We start from the raw sequence: 22,188 nt of genomic DNA, 5'->3' as shown, positions 1-22,188 counted from the left end.
TTAACGTTACGCACAAACTTTCCCACTTCTGACGCTCAGAGTTGCACGTTAAACTGATGGAGGACAAGTGATCTTCAACGGACATAAAGCCACGCAACTGGTCACAAGAGCACCGTCGCCTGCTTGTTGTCACCACAGCCACTACAAGCAGTGAGAGCTGAGCATCTACAAATTCCCTCTCTAAGGCCACCATACTGTAGACAAAACTAAGTGAAGAAAGACACAAAAATACCTTGAATAATACTTTTTTTTATTATTCAAATGTGAATCAATACATATGCAACAATATTTACAATGCAAACTTGGAGACAACTGGCAAAGTTTGACTACTTACTTTATACAAAATGCTGTGTAGTCCACGCACACTGGACACTAACAAATGTGCTTAGAAATTGAATGAAAAGCACTTTGGAGACAGGCTTGTATTACATACATAAGCACTTTGGGCCAGTCTTCAAACATATTTAAAGTTTTGTCAATGTCTATAATAGAAATTCTCATTATGTGAAAACCAATGGATATAATTTTAGCTCATAAATTACATTACAAACTGAAAATATTTAGAATATCTAATCATTTGGTAACTGGCATAAATGTTAGAATTTATTAGAAGTCTTAGAATTTGAAAGGGGCTTGTTATGATTTGAGACTTATCCTCAGGTTTCTTTAACCAGGATGCACATTGCTAACTCTTGCAATTACAGGTCTCTTTCTGTTTTTCTTATAAATGTAGCCAATTTTGACCACGGCCAGCTGTGAAAAGCTGTGCACATATGTAGTCCAGATTTGAAATCGAAAGGCCTGGCTGATTTCCAGGCGTAATTTGTTGCAGGAGGCCACATCTAAAGCCAAATTTTTTAACACTTTGGGGTTCTTTGCAAATGTGTTCACTTCATCGAGCTCAAATCACTGCCTGTGAATCCCTCAGACAAAAATTTTCAAATAAACTTTGCTAAAATGAAACCACCATTCCAGATATGCTTTATGTTAACTAGACAGATATTTCCTGTGAAAAACCAATAGAAAACCCCTAATAATTTATATAGCTAGTAACCTGAATGCTGTTGGAGGGTTTTAGTGAAGGAGTTCAAGACCCCAGTACAGGTATCTTGTCAAGGGGTAACCTTCACATGTCCCTACACCAAACACAGTTTGTGTCCATCACACAAAGATAAAACGCTCTTCGATGCATGTAGAAATGCTCTGGGAAGTTTCATTTTGTTGATCTCATTAGTGTTTTTAGCCGTATCCAAGAATATTCCCTAGATTCATAAGCTTTCAGTAAGTTGCACAACTTAACTTACGGACATCTCTTTCTATACGCAGACTTGAACAAGGTATCTGACTCGATGATATTAGGCCTGAGTCAGCACACTAGATAACGTAGCCTAGTTAGAACACAGCACTGTCAGCCACTATGTACAGCATTTGACTACAGAGTAGGAGGGGTTAATACGGGCTGCTGTCAGCCTTATCCACTGCCTGTATACACTTCGCCATCGTCTCTGAGGCTCGACTTATCGGGTCTGTCATGTAGAAGTCCTGAAGTTTTTGCTGTGGAGGTGTCAGGGGGTTTGAGGAAAGTGTAGACTTGACCAGCTGAAATGAGAAAATACAAGGCCTGTTACTTACTTACACTGTGGAATCCCTTCTGTTAGTGTTGATGCGAACATATTGTAAATGATACAAATTTCTGTCCGTTTATAATTTAACCAATTTTGTCTGACTCTAATGATCTTAAATAGAAAGGATGTATTCAGGTTTATTTAAAAGATAGGATATGGTGATGTTGTGCTGGAAAAATGTAAGTTTCGGCACCAAAAATAATATTTCATAACCTTTATTTATCAATTCTTTCATGTGGATATTTAGGGCATATACAGTAATTGTACCACTGAAGCATAATGATGGGAACACCAGCCCTGAGGCCCCACTTAGTCACAGTTTACAGACACCAGACTGAACATTACTGGTCCTATCTCCACACTCTCCGGACTGCCAGGGAAGACCAAGAATGTAAACTTTTGTGTTTGATTGTGAAGTTTTGGTGTTACCCAAAGTTGGTCGCAAAAATTTCTTTGCGGAATTGGCGACAGTCTTAACCTGGGGAAATGAGATCAGCAGTTAGTTTGGGGCACTAGGCCAATTTCACAAAGACAAAGGTTGTAAACTTTTGTGTTTGATTGTGAAGTTTTGGTGTTACACAAAGTTGGTCGCAAAAATTTCTTTGCGGAATTGGCGACAGTCTTAACCTGGGGAACTGAGATCAGCACTTAGTTTGGGGCACTAGGCCAATTCCACAAATACCAACATTGTGAACTTTTGTGTTTGATTGTGAAATTTTGGTGTTACCCAAAGTTGGGCGCAAAAATTTCTTCGTGGAATTGGCGACAGTATTAACCTGGGGAACCCAGATTAGTACCCAGGCACTAGGCCAATTCCACAAAGACTAACATTGTAAACTTTTGTGTTTGATTGTGAAGTTTTGGTGTTACCCAAAGTTGGGCGCAAAAATTTCTTTGTGGAATTGGTGACAGTATTAACCTGGGGAACCGAGGTCAGCACCCAGGTTGGGGCACTAGGCCAATTCCACAAAGTCATTTCTGATAAAAGTCAAAATTTAAAACTTTGTGACTGGAAGACGAGACTTGTGATATATCTGTCTCAAGGCGACATTTAAGAGGTGGTCAAAATCTCACCTCATAGTGAACTACAATTTAAATCTTGACTTGCACTCATTTCTCAACCTTTTCACACATGAAAGGGCAAATTCCAGTCCAATTTTTAATTGACAGCATAATGGATTGTCCAGTTTCAGGACTTCACAAAATGTACACTTATTTATTTATTTGATTGGTGTTTTTTATGCTGTAATCAAGAATATTTCACTTCCACGACGGCAGTCAGCATTATGATGGGAGGAAACCGAGAAGAGCTGAGGGGAACCCACAACCATCCACAGCTTACTGATTGACCTTCCCATGTACAGCCAGAGAGGAAGCCAGCATGAGTTGGACTCGAACTCGCAGCGACTGCATTTGTGAGAAGCTCCCGAGTCATTGTGCTGCGCTGACATGCTAACCCCCTCTGCCACAGAGGCCCCCAACAAAAAGTATAATTTTAACAGTCATATGATTGAATAAACACCATGCAAACATGTGAAAAGGTTGAAAAATTACAGCAAGTCAGTAATGGTTCTGTGGACTCGCCCACTCAACTATTTTTGAAGTAAGCTCAGGACTTTTTGTGGAATTGTGCTACATGTACATACATACTCTGAGGAACTTGGACAAGTAAGTGAACCAGTTCTTACTTTAGCCAATTCTTCAGACTGTTTAAAATAGTTGGCCTCCTCCACATCTCCATATCGTGTAAGATTAGGGGAGAGTTCTGTCATCCTCCTCCGTAGTTCCTGAAGTTTGTCATATGGCAAAGTCGTCCCCACAATCTGCACAACAGACACAAGGCATATCATCAATTAAAAATCTTCAGTTTTATTGGGTTTTTGACAGAATACTTTTTATTATTGTTTTTTCATCCTTCTTTTTTTCATTAGCTAGAATATGGAGGACCAATATTAAAAATACCATTTAATTCAGTCAAAAACCCTAGGTCTTAAGGACATATATATTACAAATACATGCAGTTTTATATGCAGTATACGCACTGTTTAAGAGATACTCTTTACCAGGAAATGACCACAGATGGTCAGATGGACTAACGGCTGGACATGAAATATCCAAATGAAATAAGATGTATTTCAATGTCTAGGTCTACATGGTATACATGTTTAGTAAACTTTGGTTAAAACTTCAAAGAGATGTGTTAAAAAGCCTTTTCTTAAATTTAACTTTAATGACCTCAATGACCTTGAAAAAAATATTTGAAGGTTGCTGAAGATCAAGACTTCTTCCTCACAAGAAAATACATGTCTGAAGTAACTTGTTCAAGAGATCGTGTTAACACGAAAATGGACAGATTTAGGCCAATAATGGCTGAGGGGTAAAAACACAAGTGTTAAATGTCAGATGTTAGTAGGTGTACAAACCTCCGACAGAGCACGGATGATTTTCCAGTCCTCTCTAGCCATGCCTGGGGGAGGGACAGCAAGTCGTGTTTCCTGGGCACGACCCTCAGTGTTCACATATGTGCCATCTTTCTCTGTGTACGCCGCCCCTGGCAATACCACGTCTGCCACTGTGGCGCCCCTGTCACCATGGTGACCTGGTAGAAAAGACATTATCAAATTCTGGTAAAAAGACTACAATTTTGTCCATGATTAAATTGCTCATTTTGCCTGGTTTGGAGAGCTCTATTGGATTTATTTATTTAATTATTTGAATAGTGTTTTACGCCATATTCAAGAATATTTCACTTATACGACGGTGGCCAGCATTATGGTGGGAGGAAACTGGGCAGAGCCTGGAATAATCCCACGACCCTCTGCAGGTTGCTGACAGACCTTCCTATGTACGGCCGGAGAGGAAGCCAGCATGAGTTGGACTTGAACTTACAGCGACCGCATTGGCGAGCGGCTCCTCGGTCATTACGCTGCGCTAGTGTGCTAACCAACTGAGTCACAGAGGCCCAGAGCTCTATTGGAAGAGTTCTACAGGCAGAAACCCACTTTCACAAATTTAAGTAATACTTTTTAAAGTCCTTGGTATGATCCAACCCGGGGTTTGGCTCTAAACATATAATCACTTTTTGTCACAATGGCTCTCAGAGTTATGTCACAAATGTCCTGTCATAATCTGGCATTGAACCATACCCTCAAGCCAACCAGCAAGTAAAGGAAGCATTTTAACGGAGAGACCTTTCTTGTTAATATTACATGGACTGAACTCTACACTGAACCTGAACACTCACCTTGATAAATGACAAAACAATCTTTGGGGAGATCAGATCTTGAAATGGTGTCACCATCTGCCCCCAGCAGGAAGAGCACTTTAGGGGGCTTATTTCTGATAGAGCTGACACCTGCCTTGTAACCTATGTCCAGGGCAGCCACTTGAGATGCAAACTAAAGGGGGGAATGAAAAGAGTTACCCGGGAGACATTTACAAAAGTGCTTTTTAATTCACATGTGTGAGTTTTAAAAGAGGAGGGAGATTATTTCGAAAAGACTGAGCACTGCGCTCATGATTTTTTTTTTTTTTTTTTGATTGGTGTTTTACGCCGTACTCAAGAATATTTCACTTATACGACGGCGGCCAGCATTATGGTGGGTGGAAAGCGGGCACAGCCCGCGGGAATCCCACCACCATCCGCAGGTTGCTGGCAGACCCTGTGCTCATGAAAGGGGCCGAATTGTTCAAAAGTGTATTAGCTAACACAAGTATTAATGGACGTATTTTTACCTATTTACATTTTTAACGTAATACAGCAATCAATACAATTGTTCAGAGACCAAACAGAGCACCAGCAGACTTAGTTGATTTTTAATATACTGTGACTGAACTAATTTTGGGCCAAGTACAAAACTGAGGACTTGACTTACAATTAAATCTGATATTAGGTCTTAAGAAAGTGTAGAACAACTGCGTTTAGCACATTTAATATTTTAGGACAATTGTACGCTGAGGCCGAACAGTTTGGAGGGTGTGCCGTCTTTGGCGGACAATTTTAAAGAGACACTCACCCGCTGTAGAACATTAAGAACTCTCCAGTCCTCTCCTGAGGCAGATTTGGCATTCTGAGCGATGGAGGTTACAGCAGCATGTATGGCAGCGCTGTCTTCCCGTTGTAGAGCTGAACTTCCCACAACAACCATTGGTTTTTGAGAGGAATTTAAAACCTGCAAACACAGCAGTTTAAACTATCATATTTTTACTGATTCATTTGTATTTATTTGCTTGATTGTTGCTAAATGCTGTACTGTCGAACTTTTCACTTGTATGACGGCTGTTAATTTTTGGGGAGGCCAAGGGCAAGCGGTCTTTCTGCACAACCAACGGAGATCTGAGAACTAAGGGAACATTATACCCCAACAGGATAATCTGTACTGCTTGGGCAGGTATTTGCTATTTGCTCTTTTTTAAGAATATTTTGTTTTACTAACAGAGAATGAAGAAGAAGAAAAAATCGAATCCCGATTGAAAATCAAGGAAATTTAAAATTTAAAACCTACGGCCAGCAAGTATTTAATCGCAAGGTGTACTTGTTTTACCATCAGTAAGAATGACATATGCTTCATTTTACAAAATTTAACCATTTAAATTATGTGACACAACTTTTCCTTTATTCACCTGGAATATGAATACACAAAAAAAATCAAAGTCACAGTTTTAATATTGCAGGTAGATCACATGTAGCTAGAACAGTATGGTTGACGCTATGACTGCCACCTAGCGGCATTATCTCCCCTGTCCTGAATCCCACTTACATCTACTTGGCTGTTGAAGGAATTGGCAGTTGTAAGCTTTTAACAACAGTGACAGAACTTTGCCCTACCTTGGAGAAGGGATGTTTGCCTGAGGCCAAGTCATTCAGAACAGAAGTACTGTCACCAAGGTGCTAAAACATAAAACATATGTTTTAGAGTAATACATACTGGTGCAAAATTCAATGAATGGATACTTCGACATTTGAGGTGACGAAGCCTTCAAATCAAAACTGGTGATGTTTCATTATAAATATATCTACCTCAATTAATGCTACAGCTTCAGCACCTCAAAATTTTCCTGTATTAAATATCTTGTAATACAACTGGAGTTTGGTGAGAAATTTTATGCAAAAAAAAAAAGAAAACAAAAACAAAACTGGAAGACTTCAATCCTTCTAGCACCACAAGATAAACAGAAAAATTTATTTATCTCATTGAGATTTTAAGCTGTCTATAGAATTTCGCATTTCAAAAGCCTGGAAGAAAGGAACTGACCTTCACCAGATAGTTTACAAATTTGCAGATGCCCCATTTAACAAAGGGACTTCAGGCTATACCCCAAAATTGTAAACCAATTTAATTAAATCCTAAATATATGCATCAATCCAATAAAATTTAGACCCCTGATTCTAGGTCTCAGTAGTACAATTGAGCGCACAGTTGCAAATATTTTATTTCATAAGGAAGACTGAAGGTTTGTAATTTATCCCAAAATGGCTTCGTTAAACAAACTGACCTCATTAGCTGACTGAATGTGGTACTAGCACTGTATTAGATTAGATAAATTACTGTGCTATACTTACCTCATATTCATATGTGAGGTCTACCTGTGTTCCCACCAGAGCCACCTGCAGATCATTGTGGATCCAGCTGTAAAATCAACAATATTTATTACTTTCATAATTACATCTCATTTCCCTGTCAGATAAATATAGTACAACAGAGTGATCTCCCTTTTGTGATATCATTAATGTTGACACCACACAGCTGTAGAGCTAGTCTATTTATAATCTACTTAATTTATACCAACATGTGTTAAGTTTCATTAAACATCTCAACTTTGTGATATAAAAATGATGAAGTCACTTCAGAGGAAAGACAAATAAGGAGAAACATATTTTTGGTATGTTGTCTGTATGATATGCTTGTCTACATTTGTGAGAGAGTTACATGTATAGCTGACTGATTTCTGTAAAACGGAGGGAATTTTTAAAAAACCAACAATAAACATTTATAGGTGTATGATTTTCAGATGACAATAATTAGTTGCAGGAAATCTGGCAGAACAAAACTTATCAAAACTTTGTGTAATCTTTCCTCAAGAAAACATGAAAACAGTACTAGGAAATTCCATGCAAATCTCAATCACTATTGCGTTACCCACAGCTCATAGAAAAGGCGAATGTCTGAATCATGGCAGTACGGAGTATGCATGGGTATTACCTCTTCCTGATACGAGTGTTAAAAAGTGGTGCCTCAAAGCGGGGATTGGTGCCCACGAGGAGAATGACGTCTGCCTCTTCTACGCCGCTTATTGTCGTGTTCAGCAGATAGTTAGATCGAAGGTCAGTGCTGCAATTAACAACAATTATTTATTTAAAGTGTACATAAAGTCAAAAGTAGTGATTATGTGTCCCCCAAATCATAGAACTGTACCAAGAAAGACAAATGACTGACTGATTGGTGCTTGATGCCTTTCACAAGAATACTTCACTTATCTGACAATAGTCAGCTTCATGGGTGAAGTAAACTGAAGTGCACAGAGTAAACTGAAGCCCACAGAGTAAACAGGAGCGTAGAGTAAACTGGAGCAAACTGGAGTACACAGAGTAAACAGGAGCGTACAGAGTAAACTGGAGCGTAGAGTAAACTGGAGCGCACAGAGTAAACTGGAGTGTATAGAGTAAACTGGAGCGCACAGAGTAAACTGGAGTGCACAGAGTAAACTGGAGCGTATAGAGTAAACTGGAGCGCACAGAGTAAAATGGATAAAACTGGAGCGCACACAGTAAACTGGAGCACATAGGGTAAACTATCAACTAGTTCTGGTGGACAAACTTGCTGACATACAGCTGCATCATAAACATCTACAGCTGGATTTGAACGTGCAACTTTTTGGTAGCCCTGTTTATTAACAGTGTGGCCCCGGCACTAGCTTTCAGTCCTCTGTCGGGATATCTATCAACTGAATAGCAGCCTTTACTTAAAATAAAATGAACAGCAGAATTTAGAATGTGTAAATCTTCATAGCAGCCAATCAGTTTTGATGTCTATCCAAAACTACATTAATATAAAATGTCACAAAAAGTCTATGAAGATAAAAAAATAAAAACATATATACCATTTTGGTTGAGCATATTTCACCTTTTCCCACAGTCCCATGTCAAACTCATGTCAAATGTACTGAAAACAGTCAGTCCAAATACATGTAGCACCAATTTTCTATGTAACCCATCCCAATTAAGCCCATGTTTACCCTGCTCCGTCCATGGGGAAGCTCTCCTCTGTACACAGATTCTCCACCCCGATCCCATTCATCATGTCCTTGAGGGCAACCAGAGCTTCAGCGTCCACCAGACCCCCGGCTATCACAGCCATGTCCTCACCTAATGTCTGGTTCAGCTGACCAACAACAACAAAGTACCACAGGTTAATGTTCATATATTTGATTTATGTTGAATGCCACCCTTGAGAATTCTGCACTAAGGAGGCCTGGTTTATTGGGTAATGAAAATATGAATGCCTGGAAAAATTGAACTCCCTTTCCCTGTACCTGATTAACTTGAAAAAGCAGCAGTCGAATAAGTCAGTTATTGGCCTATGGTGTCCTCACATTTAACTAGACCGTTAGTCAGATGCAACATGTGCTTTTGATGTTTACTTGCGACACTGGAAGTATATCAGGGTGCCCAAACAAAGACTGAACTTTAACCATAACTGGAGCACAGACTTCCATATGCTGGATGCTACTAGGCCTATGTCGACCGACGGGGTATCAAAAATTTGACGACTGACCGATGGACAAAAAATCCAACAAACAGAATCACCGATCTAGAAATTCACCTCAGTCATCCCTTGACCCACCTTTTCTGCCACCCTAAAGAAGGCCTCCTCCCAAGACGTGCTGACCAGATTACCATGCTCATCCTTGACCAGTGGTGTGGTCAGTCTCTGCCGCTTCAAGCCATCATAAGCAAAACGGGTCTTGTCCGAGATCCACTCTTCGTTAACGTCCTGTTAAACAAAGTAGGATTTAAGTACCCTACATGACCTAAAATTTCACACACAAATGGTCATTTTTAGTGAAAAATTAATGGCATAAAAAGTTATTTTCAGTGGTGAAATTACATTTTTACAGTACGACGTCATCGTACCTTTGAAACGAACCTTTCAAAAACACCTTACTAAAATCAAATAAAAGTCTCAGAATCAGGCAAAATGTGCAAGTCAGACATGAACAAAATCTCAAGAGGTTGTATTCGTGTCCTTGGTTTTTGTGTACTACCACCACCAATAACACCTACCATTTCCAGTTACAAGGAGAACTCCCCAACATAAAAATTGTTTACAAACGGAATACAAACTTGGATCCCCGATACTTAATTACATCTTAAGAACATTACATATAAAATCAAAGGAAAATCAAATTTCTCTGGAAAAACTCTTTTTCTTAAAACTGAAATTTACAATACAGATTTTGGGTCGGCTTCTACCTAATCCAGAATATACATCAAAAGATATTTTGCAATCACCGCAATCCTAAGGGCAAATGAGAAAATAACCCCACATTACCATTGGAAATGGAAAGCACATTTAATGGGGCAAGGCTTTCCTATCCCTCTTAAATATGTACTAACAAATCGCTTCCGCAAACTTTGAAGCAATAAATAAAAAAAAAAAGGCCACAAAAGGTTGAGTATTTAGAGGTCTGGCATTCTCTCAGAGGAGCACATGTTTTTTGATTGGATTGTTTGTGCCACACCATCAACCATACTCATTACAGCACATGTGCTGGTCTCTATACTCGCTTTACATCACTGCCACCATTAGACAAGCCTGACCTTTGGAGCCAGTGCTTATGTTTAGACATAAATAATTAGCGTTCATTAATAAATTTGTTTCTGGAGTTGGTTTGAATCATGCTGTACAAAGTTTAGATAAACAGAATGCATGCATATATTGTAATGTTACAAACTAGAGTTTTTATATTTTCTGACATCACTTCCTGCCTCATCACCGTGACCCCTGTGACCTCAGCATTGTTCAAGATTTCTGTACAAACTTTGCTATTTAGTGGCAGTGATGTAAAGTGAACGTAGAGTGTGACCCATGTGCTGTAAGGAGTATGGCCATCGACTAACATGAGGTTCAGGTTCCTCTAGTTAGGTGCAGCCATGTACTGGTAGTTTACAGTGAAGACATATATCATCCGATTGAACTGAACGGCAATACTGTACTGAATTTGTCTAAGTCTCAGATTTCACCCAAATCTAATCCCATTCCACGTGAACATACTCACCTCATTCATCCTGGGCAGTATGCGGAGGACTTCGTTAGTACGGGTGTTGACCACAATGTTACTACCTATAGCATCCAGTACGTCTATACTCTCTATACGCCTGTTAAATACAAATATTTTATTTATTTATTTACCTATTTATTTGATTGGTGTTTTACGCCATACTCAAGAATATTTCACTTATGCAACGGTGGCCAGCGTTATGGTGGGAGGAAACCGGGTATAGCCTGGTGGAAACCCACGACCATCCGCAGTACAGTAAGAGAGGAAGTAAAATACAAACAAGTTAAACTTAAAACCGGCAAGTTAAACTTAACAAACAATGAAAGTAAACATCTGAAACGTATTGAAGTGGCATGTAATGCAAAAAGCTCTTAATGTTTTATAACCTAGCATAACAACTTGATATTTTCTATCAAGTTTCTCATTAGCATTAATATAAACTCCAAACTATTTTTTACATGAATTTTCAGACATTTCATTTTATTAAATGTTTCGCAACAATTACACAAATGAGTGAGTGAGTGCTTGGGGTTTAACGTCGTACTCAACAATTTTTCAGTCATATGACGACGAAGGAATCATTAGGGTGCCTGTATGTGTAATGTGCCTCCTTGTTGCAGGACAGATTTCCACCGCTCTTTTATTTAGTGCTGCTTCACTGAGACGATTTACCGAAGGCAAGTAAGCCGCCCGCCCGAACCATTATACTGATATCAGTCGTTGCACTATCCCCTTCATGCTGATCGCCAAGCGAGGAAGTTACAACTTCCTCTTTTAAAGTCTTAGGTGTGACTCGATCAAGGATTGATCTTGGATCTACCGGTCCCGAAGCGGACGATCTACCAACTGTGCTATCCGGGCCGGTAATTACACAAATGTCCTACAGATCAAGATTCATGGAGGCAAGACTATCATTCTCAGAGCCATGGTCACTAAAATTCATTTTAATCAAGAAAACTTCCCCACAGTACTGTGGAAGCAAATTTCTTTCAAAACACATATTTTCACTTCATTTAAAAACTGAAATTTACCCTTACAGTTTTATTAATTTAATGTTTGCGACCTGTTTGGCGAGGAACGAAGAGCTTAGCCACACCTCAACTAAGTTCCCAGAATTCCCCAGGTTTATGTAGGAAGTGACAGGAGTCAATAAAACAGATCTGGAATCTACTGACACAAAGGGTCAACTTCCACCTACACCAGACATACATCAACATGGAATCTAGATAGTTTTATGTGTTGTACACAAGTCTTTTCTATACTACATTACCACTGAATCCACGCTGTAAGCTGGCTTAGCCAGAAGTGCCATTAAAATCTTTCACAAATGTATAATAATGAAACACTATTTGCCAAAGAATTATGAAAATGTCAGTCATTTGTTTCAAAAATCAGTAATTTTTCAGACAGATATTTTAGTCCATACTATGCCCCCCCCCCCCCAAATTTCATTAACGTGAGTCAGATTTAAAAAAGTTTAGCTTTAACAATTTTTAAAAAAAGAAAACAACTTTTACATTTAGCTATGTAAAGGCACAAACATTTTGTGGGCAAGATGTGAAATAAACTATAATATGGCATGAAATAATCTTCAGCAATGCTGTGAAAGAATCTATAATAAGGCATGAAATAATCTTGAGCATGGTATGAAATACATATACCTGTAATCTGCAGCATGAGGTGAAATAATCTTGATCTGGTATGAAATAAATATACCTGTAATCTGCAGCATGGGGTAAAATAATCTTGAGCATGGTATGAAATACATATACCTGTAATCTGCAGCATGAGGTGAAATAATCTTGATCTGGTATGAAATAAATATACCTGTAATCTGCAGCATGGGGTGAAATAATCTTGAGCATGGTATGAAATACATATACCTGTAATCGGCAGCATGGGGTGAAATAATCTTGAGCATGGTATGAAATACATATACCTGTAATCTGCAGCATGAGGTGAAATAATCTTGAGCATGGTATGAAATACATATACCTGTAATCTGCAGCATGGGGTGAAATAATCTTGAGCATGGTATGAAATACATATACATGTAATCGGCAGCATGGGGTGAAATAATCTTGAGCATGGTATGAAATACATATACCTGTAATCTGCAGCATGAGGTGAAATAATCTTGAGCATGGTGTGAAATACATATACCTGTAATCTGCAGAATGGGGTGAAATAATCTTGAGCATGGTATGAAATACATATACATGTAATCTGCAGCATGGGGTGAAATAATCTTGAGCATGGTATGAAATACATATACATGTAATCGGCAGCATGGGGAGAAATAATCTTGAGCATGGTATGAAATACATATACCTGTAATCTGCAGAATGGGGTGAAATAATCTTGAGCATGGTATGAAATACATATACCTGTAATCTGCAGCATGAGGTGAAATAATCTTGAGCATGCCAAAAAATGTACTTCAGTATGATGAAAAACAGCAAACAAATAAGAAATTGAGCAGCCCAATACAAGATGAGCTGGCCTGACCTGAGTTCCCAGGGGCGGGCTGTGAAGGAGTATGGTTTAGAGGTGAGAGCCCCCACAGGACATAGGTCTATCACGTTCCCAGATAACTCAGACTTGATCATCTTCTCAACGTAAGTGCCCACCTGCATGTCACCCCCACGCCCCGTCGTGCCTAGGTCATCAACCCCGGCCACTTCACTGGCAAACCTGTACAAACATGGGAGAAAGCCGTTAAAATTTTACCGGCTAATACCTGTAGTAAGCCAAGTTATATATTCCTTTAAAATCCAGGTGTGCAAATCATTTACACAGCAAATAATATAGGAGATGCCTTTGTGTTGTAAATCATTGCTTACGAAAAGTAATGCAATACAAACGTGTGAGAAAGCAAAAATATAAAATGTCGAAGATCTATGAAAAAAAATGCCTAAAACTGACATAAATTTAGGTTCACTCATTTGCCATACCAGAGATTACATTAACATAACGTTGAACCACTTTGAGTACATGAAAGAGGACAGCTATTTCCAGCTGTTGTGATGCTGTGAGACAAACCTCTCACCTGATACATCTGGTGCAGTGTATACAGCGTGTCATGATCGTCTTCACCAAAGGTCCTATGTTCTTATCCTCCACAGCTCTGAAACAATAACAAACAACTTACCTTCAGTTCTTTGTCCTTTTTTGGGTATGTTCAGAGAATGCAGTTTGTATTCACTTCTGCACTATTCAGAGAGGCAAACTATAGACTTTATGACTACTGGCTAAGACTTCAACCAAAACTGCTGAATAAATGAAGTCCATACTAGTATCCAGTTAAAGTTCTCTCACTAAGTCTTAATGAACAAAACTGAGAAATTTGGGGGTACTCCAGAGACAGGGTCTGGTGACTGTGCTACTTTTGTCAATGCTACAAAATGTATTACTACACATTGTGTACTCTTATGGTCATGTGTACACATATAAAGCTTGTCCAGCTTATGGGTGGAGGAAACCAGACACGCCACTTGGGTGGAGGAAACCAGACATGACACTTGGGTGGAGGAAACTAGACATGACACTTAGGTGGACGAAACCAAACATGACCCTTGAAGAATTTCTCCTCGATTAAATGTGACAATTTCTCCTGGATTAAATCTGACTACATCCTAAGAAATCTGACAGTATACTAAAAGCAGCTAGGCTATATCCTGGAGGGAACCTGACAGTATGTTTTAATAGGCAAGTAGACACTATGCCCAAGGAAACCAGGCACTATACCCAAGGAAACCAGGCACTATACCCAAGGAAACCAGGCACTATGCCCAAAGAAACCATCCAATAAACATAACAAAACCAGACAACATACTGTAAATGCCTTCTTATTCCCGTGGTACTAACATTTGCGGATTTCGTGGCAAACACAATTCCGCGAAAATAAGCACCTTCGAATATAAACCCATGTAAGTAATTTATTAATGCAGCATATGTTGCAGTTATAAATTCGTTAACAAGCACTATATTTCTAATACCTTTTAACCGCGTTAATTAGAAATACCTACTTAGAATGTATTCCGGCTTTCACAAATCCAGCTTAATTGATCGTCAGTTAACTAGACGTCAGATACTTAGATGGAGCTAAGCCTCCTTAAAAAAGGGCTTAGCTCTGTCTAAGTATCCCCACATTGTGACGTAATTGTTGTTGATTTATTGCCGCGGTTAGAGACATACAAATCAATAATTTGTACTGGGCGTGTGTACGTGATACGATATACACACGATGAGAGAGGCTGTTTTTTCATCGACTGTACTTGCCTTCCAGTCAGATCACCTTTCCGATGCGCCCAATGCATCGCCTGGGGGTTCCCGCACTTCAAACTTTTCATAATGATGATTTGTGAGAAACTTACTCAAATCTGTCACAGTTCACTCAAAGTTTCACTCACACTGCCGATGCATGAGAATTAAACAATGGGATTTATTTATATCACATTTAATCCTTCGCCGTCTCCCGAAGTGAGTGACCCGAATATTTGCTCACACAGCTTCGTCTTATTAAGATTAACAGTCTTCACAAGATTAAAAGCTTACGAGGATTAACTTCCTTTGTCTGATCTAGTTAACGTATTTTATAGAATTTTTGTGACAAGTACAAACAAGTTTAAATGATAACACTGTTACCTGAATGCTTGAGTTCTTTTGTTACTTGACGTTTCTGAATAGAAGTTTGATTTTCGTTTATCAGTTGTCCACTAATTCTGTTAACATCCACGATAGTTGATGCGAATGCATCTTCTTAACAAATCCATGAAAGTTTATGCACACGAATAAAAAGGCATTTACAGTATTGGACAACACCAAACAAACTGCTTGGAAGAAAACATTTCACCTCCTCAGATAATGCCCCACCCAACCTGGCTTCCAATCTTACCTTACTGGACAAGGTTTCTCTTTAGCCAGTTAACCTCTGCATCATTATATAAGTACATCACGCCAACAGTGGTGAATCTGTCCTTATTTATAGTGACTTACCTTTTCCCTGAATAAACATTGTCGGTAAAGCGTGATCTGTCACTCCCAAACACCATGGACTGATCCTGGGACACAAAAACAGAAAAAACTATTTTCACATAGTTACATTGTCAATTAACGAAGCGGTTGAGGATGGGTGGGTGATGGGGTATACAACTTTCTTTCAGGTATGTTTGTATTGTGTTCTGCACACTACCACTTTTAATAGTGTGCAGAAACCAGCCTAATGCGTTAGCAAATTTTCACTGGGAAAAAGGGGTAAAATTCACATGGTTGTTGCAATATTAAAAACATTCCAAACCTAATCACATACATTCATTACATACAATAAAAGTAAGCTTTGTCACATGGTGATCTGGACAAAATGGGCAAGATGGGAAGACAGAATAATGGAATGACCCACCACAATGGACATTTTGTCCAGCGAATCACAAAAGACCATTCAGAATCAGATGTGGCCATGTAATTTCCCATAAGAGATGGCACCTCTTACCTGTAAGTCACACTCACCCCCCTGGTCACAAATAGGACAGTCTAGTGGATGGTTCACTAATAAGAATTCCATCACCCCTTCCCTGAGGGAGAAAATATCTCACCTTTATTATAATTCATCAACAATGTTTACCAGCCATAACCAAATGGAAACAAAGAACTATGGTTCTTACTGATTCACAACAATTATATCAACTGCTGAAAATCAAACCTATTAAGTTAATAAACAAGACAAACTGGGGCCAGGTTAGACAAAATTTCTTCATTTATCATTGGAAAATATTGCCTGGAATTAAAATTTGAGCGTGTAATACTGATTGGATCTGCGAATGGTTATCTCACATACATCTACTTAGAATATGTAATCTTAACATCTAAGTTTCACATCTAAGTTTTTGATTGATTTATTTATTTGATTGGTGTTTTACGCCCTACTTAAGAATATTTCACTTATACGATGGCGATCAGCATTATGGTGGGTGGAAACGGGGCAGAACCCGAGGGAAACCCACGACCTCTAAGTTTTTGAACAGCTCAGACAAATAACACAGTATACACTATATTTTGTCATATGTGGAAATCACTCTGACACACCTGGCTTTCCTAGAGGCTGGGGAATCTGGTTTCACTCTCATACCCTTCATCACAGGCATGGCGCAGGATGCCACTGGCTGAAACAACAACAACACATATTGCCACGTCAAGTTCTGATTTTCAATATGATGAGGTGAATGGTGTCGTATTAAAAGCAAAGAAAACACTACCATGAAGTACATGTCAGATAAAAGGCAATTAAACACTGTTCAGATGCACAGTTTGATTTATTTCTTAGGATATTTTTCGAAGAGTTATACGCATTTGAAACTCTGACTTCTACAGTACAATTTTCTTACCATATTGGGACCACTGACATCAGACAAGGGTTTTGCCACTTGACACGCACAGAGTACTATATATTTCATCATTCAAATGCATCTGAATTTACAGCCATGAATGTGTTCATCAAGTGGACCTTGAAATGAACTATTTCATGCCAAAAACATGGCTGTGACATCACTGATACCCTCAGTGTCCCAAAAGATCACCATACAACCCTATGTTTCAAATGCATTTTATTCAGTTCAGAAAATTCTACAACAAAGGTTATGAGTAAACTCGGCAGATGGCGTCTGCTTTTATGGGAGAGTAGCCTTACTATAAAGAAAAGTCATTGTATATTTCGTGCAATACATACAAATTAAATACTGGCAACCATGTGTTGGTTAAGAAAACCAAGTTTTGAAAACTGTCGTAAGAGGTGACCCGATCATAAATATAAGCCTAAAGGGGGTGCACACCTGCTGGCTCACATAAAACTGTTAAGTTCAAATTCCAAAAATTTTAATAAAAATGCAAATATTCAATAATATCTAAAATGAGTAAAGATTGGAAGTATGTTCATCATTTCAATCAATTTTATACAGGTGATCTGACATGTGGCATTAGCTGACCAACATATAAAACCATACATATAGTATGGGGTCCATACCAATGCTGGTTTGGATGAAAACCTGATGATTTTAGCAAAAATGAAAAATTCTCAAAATATGTTCACCAGTACCACCTAGCTTTATCAAGGTAACATGAAAACAGTTGAAAAGCTAATCTACACACAACAAGGTAATTTGGATGAAAAAAAAATCAATATAACATCAACATTTATCATCAAGGCATGTTTATTAATCCCGTGAAGTTTCATGAAGATATGCTGAAAACTGACAACCACCTTGGATGTGAGTGTGAACACAGAAGTCCAAAACAGGTAGTTTTTACCAAACAGAAAAATCATGTACTACGTCAACATCTTCAAAGCATGTTTATCAAGCCCAAGAAGTTTCATGGACATATCTTGAAAACTTTGACAACAGCTGACCCAAACGAACAAGGGTTGGTAATGGCTTCACTTCAAATGGCAGTGTAACTTGACAAAATGAGTAAATCCCCAAATCCTGTTTATCATTCCTCCAAAAGTTTCATAAAGATGAAGTGAGCGAGTGCTTGGGGTTTAACGTCGTGCTCAACAATTTTCCTGTCATATGATGATGAATGAATCCTTAGGGTGTATGTAATGTGCCTCCTTGTTGCAGGACTGATTTCCAAAGCTCTTATCTAGTGCTGCTTCACTGAGACGACTCACTGAAGGTGAGTAAGCTTAGATGTGACTCGACCCAGGATTGATTCTGGATCTACCGCTCCCAAAGCAGACGCTCTACCAACTGTGCTATCCGTCATAAAGATGAAGTGAAAACTGTTGGAATATCTGACCCAAACATGAAACCTTACCCTGGCCAACAAAACTGAACAGTACTCGCTAAGACAAAATGGCAAAGTCAAAAATTTGATAATTTGAATAAAAATATAAAGATACCTATTTATTTAAAATTATTTTTTTCATGCAGTCTTCAAAGCATGCCCATCGTCTTCACCAAGTTTCAGCAATATGGTGTAAAAACTGTGGCAACAGCTGATCCAAACAAAAAGCCTTACTACTGGATAAAATGGTCCAAAACCTGACAATCTGAATAAAAATGCAAACATCCCTAATTAATAATCAAAATGAGTACATGTCCAAATCATGTTCACCATTCCCATCATGTTTCATAAAGGTGACCTGTACATAAAACCTTAATCAACTGACCCAAACAAAAAAGCTTACTCAGACACTGACACCACTTTTCCCCCACACTCACAATATCTTGCCTAACTTTGACACAGCGAGCTAAAAATGCGAACATCCTTAATTTATAATGAAAATGAGTAAATGTCCAAATCATGTTCATCATTCACAAGTTTCTTACAGGTGATGTGAAAACTGTGAGATTTGCAGACCCCAACATAAAGTCTTACTCAACTGACCCAAACAAAAAGTCTTACTCAACTGACCCAAACAAAAAAAGCCTTACTCAACTGACCCAAACAAAAAAGCTTACTCAACTGACCCAAACAAAAAAGCTTACTCAACTGACCCAAACAAAAAAGCTTACTCCACTGACCCAAACAATAAACCTTACTTGGACACTGAGGCAAACACCGACACCGACAATGCTTTTTCCCCAGACACTCACAATGACGACGAGCTAAAAGTAAGTCAAACTCTTTTCCTCCACAGTGTTTAATGGTCAAAGCGATCAAAGTTGTCCTCAGTCACACAATCAAAGACTTTCTGACCTACATGTTAACTTGATACCAAATAAGCTGCGAATCATAAAACTAACTTTCAGCATTTCACCGGATTCTACAATCTCTCATACAATACATATAAATGGTACAACTTTTTGAACGATAGTTTGAAGCTTCTGTTACACCAGTTATAATACCAAAACTGGGGTCACATGTCAATGTGTTCTTGTGCACAACAGTGGTCAGGTGTGCTTGCCGAGAAAACTTTTGCAGAACCCTGGCCTCAGTTTCACAAAGATGTAGTTCATGTATGATAATCAATGGTGGGGTAATAGTGACGTACAAAATACTGTACAACAAATGTACAATAAAAAAATTTCATATGCCACTTTGTAAAACGGGGCCCTGATTAATAAAACTGCCATACCAAAGTGTAAGGAAAAGAGCTTCAAAGAGGGAAACTCCCTCACCTTGGGTGATTTTTCCACCTCCACCAGACACATGCGGCAGTTGCCTGCAATAGACAGCCGGTCATGATAACAAAACCTGGGAATCTCCACACCAGCTTCAGCACAGGCCTACAAGAACAATTCAACAACACAACGAAGTTATTATAAGCCATAATCAGGACCAGATTACACATGGTACAAAAAAGTTTTCAATATTTTTGGTCATGATGTATTAACATCTTGGTCTTGCAATATTTCCAGTAAATGGCTTGTAACTTTACTTGATTTTTCAACAGCTAATCATCCTTCAGAACTACAGTTTGTACAGAAAACAGATCGGATCATACAAAATTTCCATGCGTTTCATTTTTTGCACTTCGTTTGGCCAAGCCATTACGGTAACCATACCTGTAACACTGTAGTTCCAGGTTCCACCAAGACCCGTGTGTCATTCACAAACACTTCTACCTTCTCCGGGGCTGGCTGTACAGCAGTGGACTTGGATCGTGCTAAAACAAGCAGATAATAGGTGAAAAACTTAACATGATGAAGCTGAGAAAAAGAAGCACCTACAATACCTGAAACTGGACAGGCAATAGACTGAATGCAATACATGGCCTAATGAATAATGACCAGTTCTTACCTAATTTCTTCTATAATTTGGGACACCTAGCCTGCTCATTTTAGCCAATATATATGTAACTAAAGCAGGCATATTTAGTTCCTTTTTTCCTCACATGGTTGGACCACCCAATGAACAACATACTCGTATCTTTACTTTTCTAAAGACTGGTAAAGAAATGTAATATTTTACTTTCAACACAACATCTGTCCCAAATTTTAGAAAAATTACAGTATTCATCATTTCCTAATAGCCCTTTGATAAAACTTTAAAAATTGAGTTTTTATTTCTTATCTGATAGTTGAATAATGTCATATTTATGAATTTTTCACTTGTAAGTTCTTGTGTTGTACAGCAGCAAGACAAGTGCTTGTGGTAAACCATTAATCTTTGGCATTAAAAATTCTTAAAAGTGAAGGACAAAGATGAACAACATATTGGTTTAAGACCAGTGGCCGTTTGCTACCATGAAAGTCTTCGGGATAACAATGGTTCCATTTCACAAAGCTATGGTATTAAGTTAATTAAAACTTCGAAGTCCACATATAGATTTAACATTAGTCATCATCGTAGTTACAATCAACTTAACATGGGGTCTCTTTGTGGAATGAGGTCTTATAGTAGAACTGAACCCTGTAATATTGTCACAACTAAGAAAAGTATTTATCCTAAATTTCATGACTAGCCTGCCCATTTTTTCTGATTCTGAGAGATCTATTGGTTTTAGAAAGGTGTTTTGAGGCTTGCTTAGAATATGAGTGAGTGAGTGCTTGAGGTTTAACGTCGTACTCAACAATTTTTCAGTCATATGACGACGAAGGAATCCTTAGGGTGCATGTACGTGTAATGTGCCTCCTTGTTGCAGGACGGATTTCCACCGCTCTTTTATTTAGTGCTGCTTCACTGAGACGACTTACCGAAGGCAAGTAAACCGCTCCACCCGAGCCATTAAACTGATACGGGTCAACCAGTCGTTGCACTATCCCCTTCATGCTGAACGCCAAGCGAGGAAGTTACAACTTCCTCTTTTAAAGTCTTAAGTGTGACTCGATCAAGGATTGATCCTGGATCTACCAGTCCCGAGCTTGAAATATGAGATGATATTATACTGGAAAATTATAAGTTTCAGGATAAAAAATTATACCTTGCGACATTTATTTGCCCCTAAAAATGTACTTTGTGGACGAAATTTTAGGTACTTTAGGGTATACTATGTCCAGCCACTCACCGGTCACAGCCAAAAGGTTGCTTGGGCCACTGCCCACCCTCCACAAGGGCCAGAGACGCAGCATTGTGCAACTGGAACACAAAACACTTGCATAGTTGTCTTCTAATATGGTCGATAATATCATGTACACCTCAGCAAAACTGCAGGGTAGACTAGTTGTTAAGTTGATGGGGCTGTTTTGTTGTGACATATGAGGTAAAGGAAATTTAAAATACATTTTCTCAATGATGAGTCTTCTTTTAAGACGCACCAGCAACTTTGCTAAGTTGATGGGGCTGTTTCATTGTAACATATGATGTATACGAAATTTAGAACACATTTTGTCAATGATGA

General features: G+C 38.7%; 1 protein-coding gene across 1 annotated transcript; it reads right to left on the bottom strand.

Moving 5' to 3' along the window:
- Positions 1 to 254: 254 nt before the first annotated feature.
- Positions 255 to 21,921, bottom strand: LOC135477415 (NADH-ubiquinone oxidoreductase 75 kDa subunit, mitochondrial-like). The gene is made up of 19 exons (XM_064757509.1): positions 21,856 to 21,921; positions 20,414 to 20,514; positions 20,027 to 20,134; positions 16,992 to 17,068; positions 16,399 to 16,480; positions 15,906 to 15,970; positions 13,957 to 14,034; positions 13,416 to 13,601; positions 10,905 to 11,004; positions 9,470 to 9,619; positions 8,862 to 9,007; positions 7,829 to 7,957; positions 7,189 to 7,255; positions 6,454 to 6,516; positions 5,642 to 5,797; positions 4,870 to 5,023; positions 4,049 to 4,224; positions 3,314 to 3,448; positions 255 to 1,599 (listed from the first exon to the last, which is right to left on the bottom strand). The coding sequence occupies exons 1-19, from the start codon at positions 21,917 to 21,919 to the stop codon at positions 1,450 to 1,452; spliced, it is 2,187 nt and encodes a 728-aa protein (XP_064613579.1). The 5' UTR covers positions 21,920 to 21,921; the 3' UTR covers positions 255 to 1,449.
- Between the last annotated feature and the right edge of the window lie 267 nt (positions 21,922 to 22,188).

The sequence above is a fragment of the Liolophura sinensis genome, chromosome 11, assembly GCF_032854445.1.
Source record: "Liolophura sinensis isolate JHLJ2023 chromosome 11, CUHK_Ljap_v2, whole genome shotgun sequence".
NCBI lineage: Eukaryota > Metazoa > Mollusca > Polyplacophora > Chitonida > Chitonidae > Liolophura > Liolophura sinensis.
Note: the sequence above shows the minus strand (reverse complement) of the source record. Positions and strands in the feature narration are given on the sequence as shown.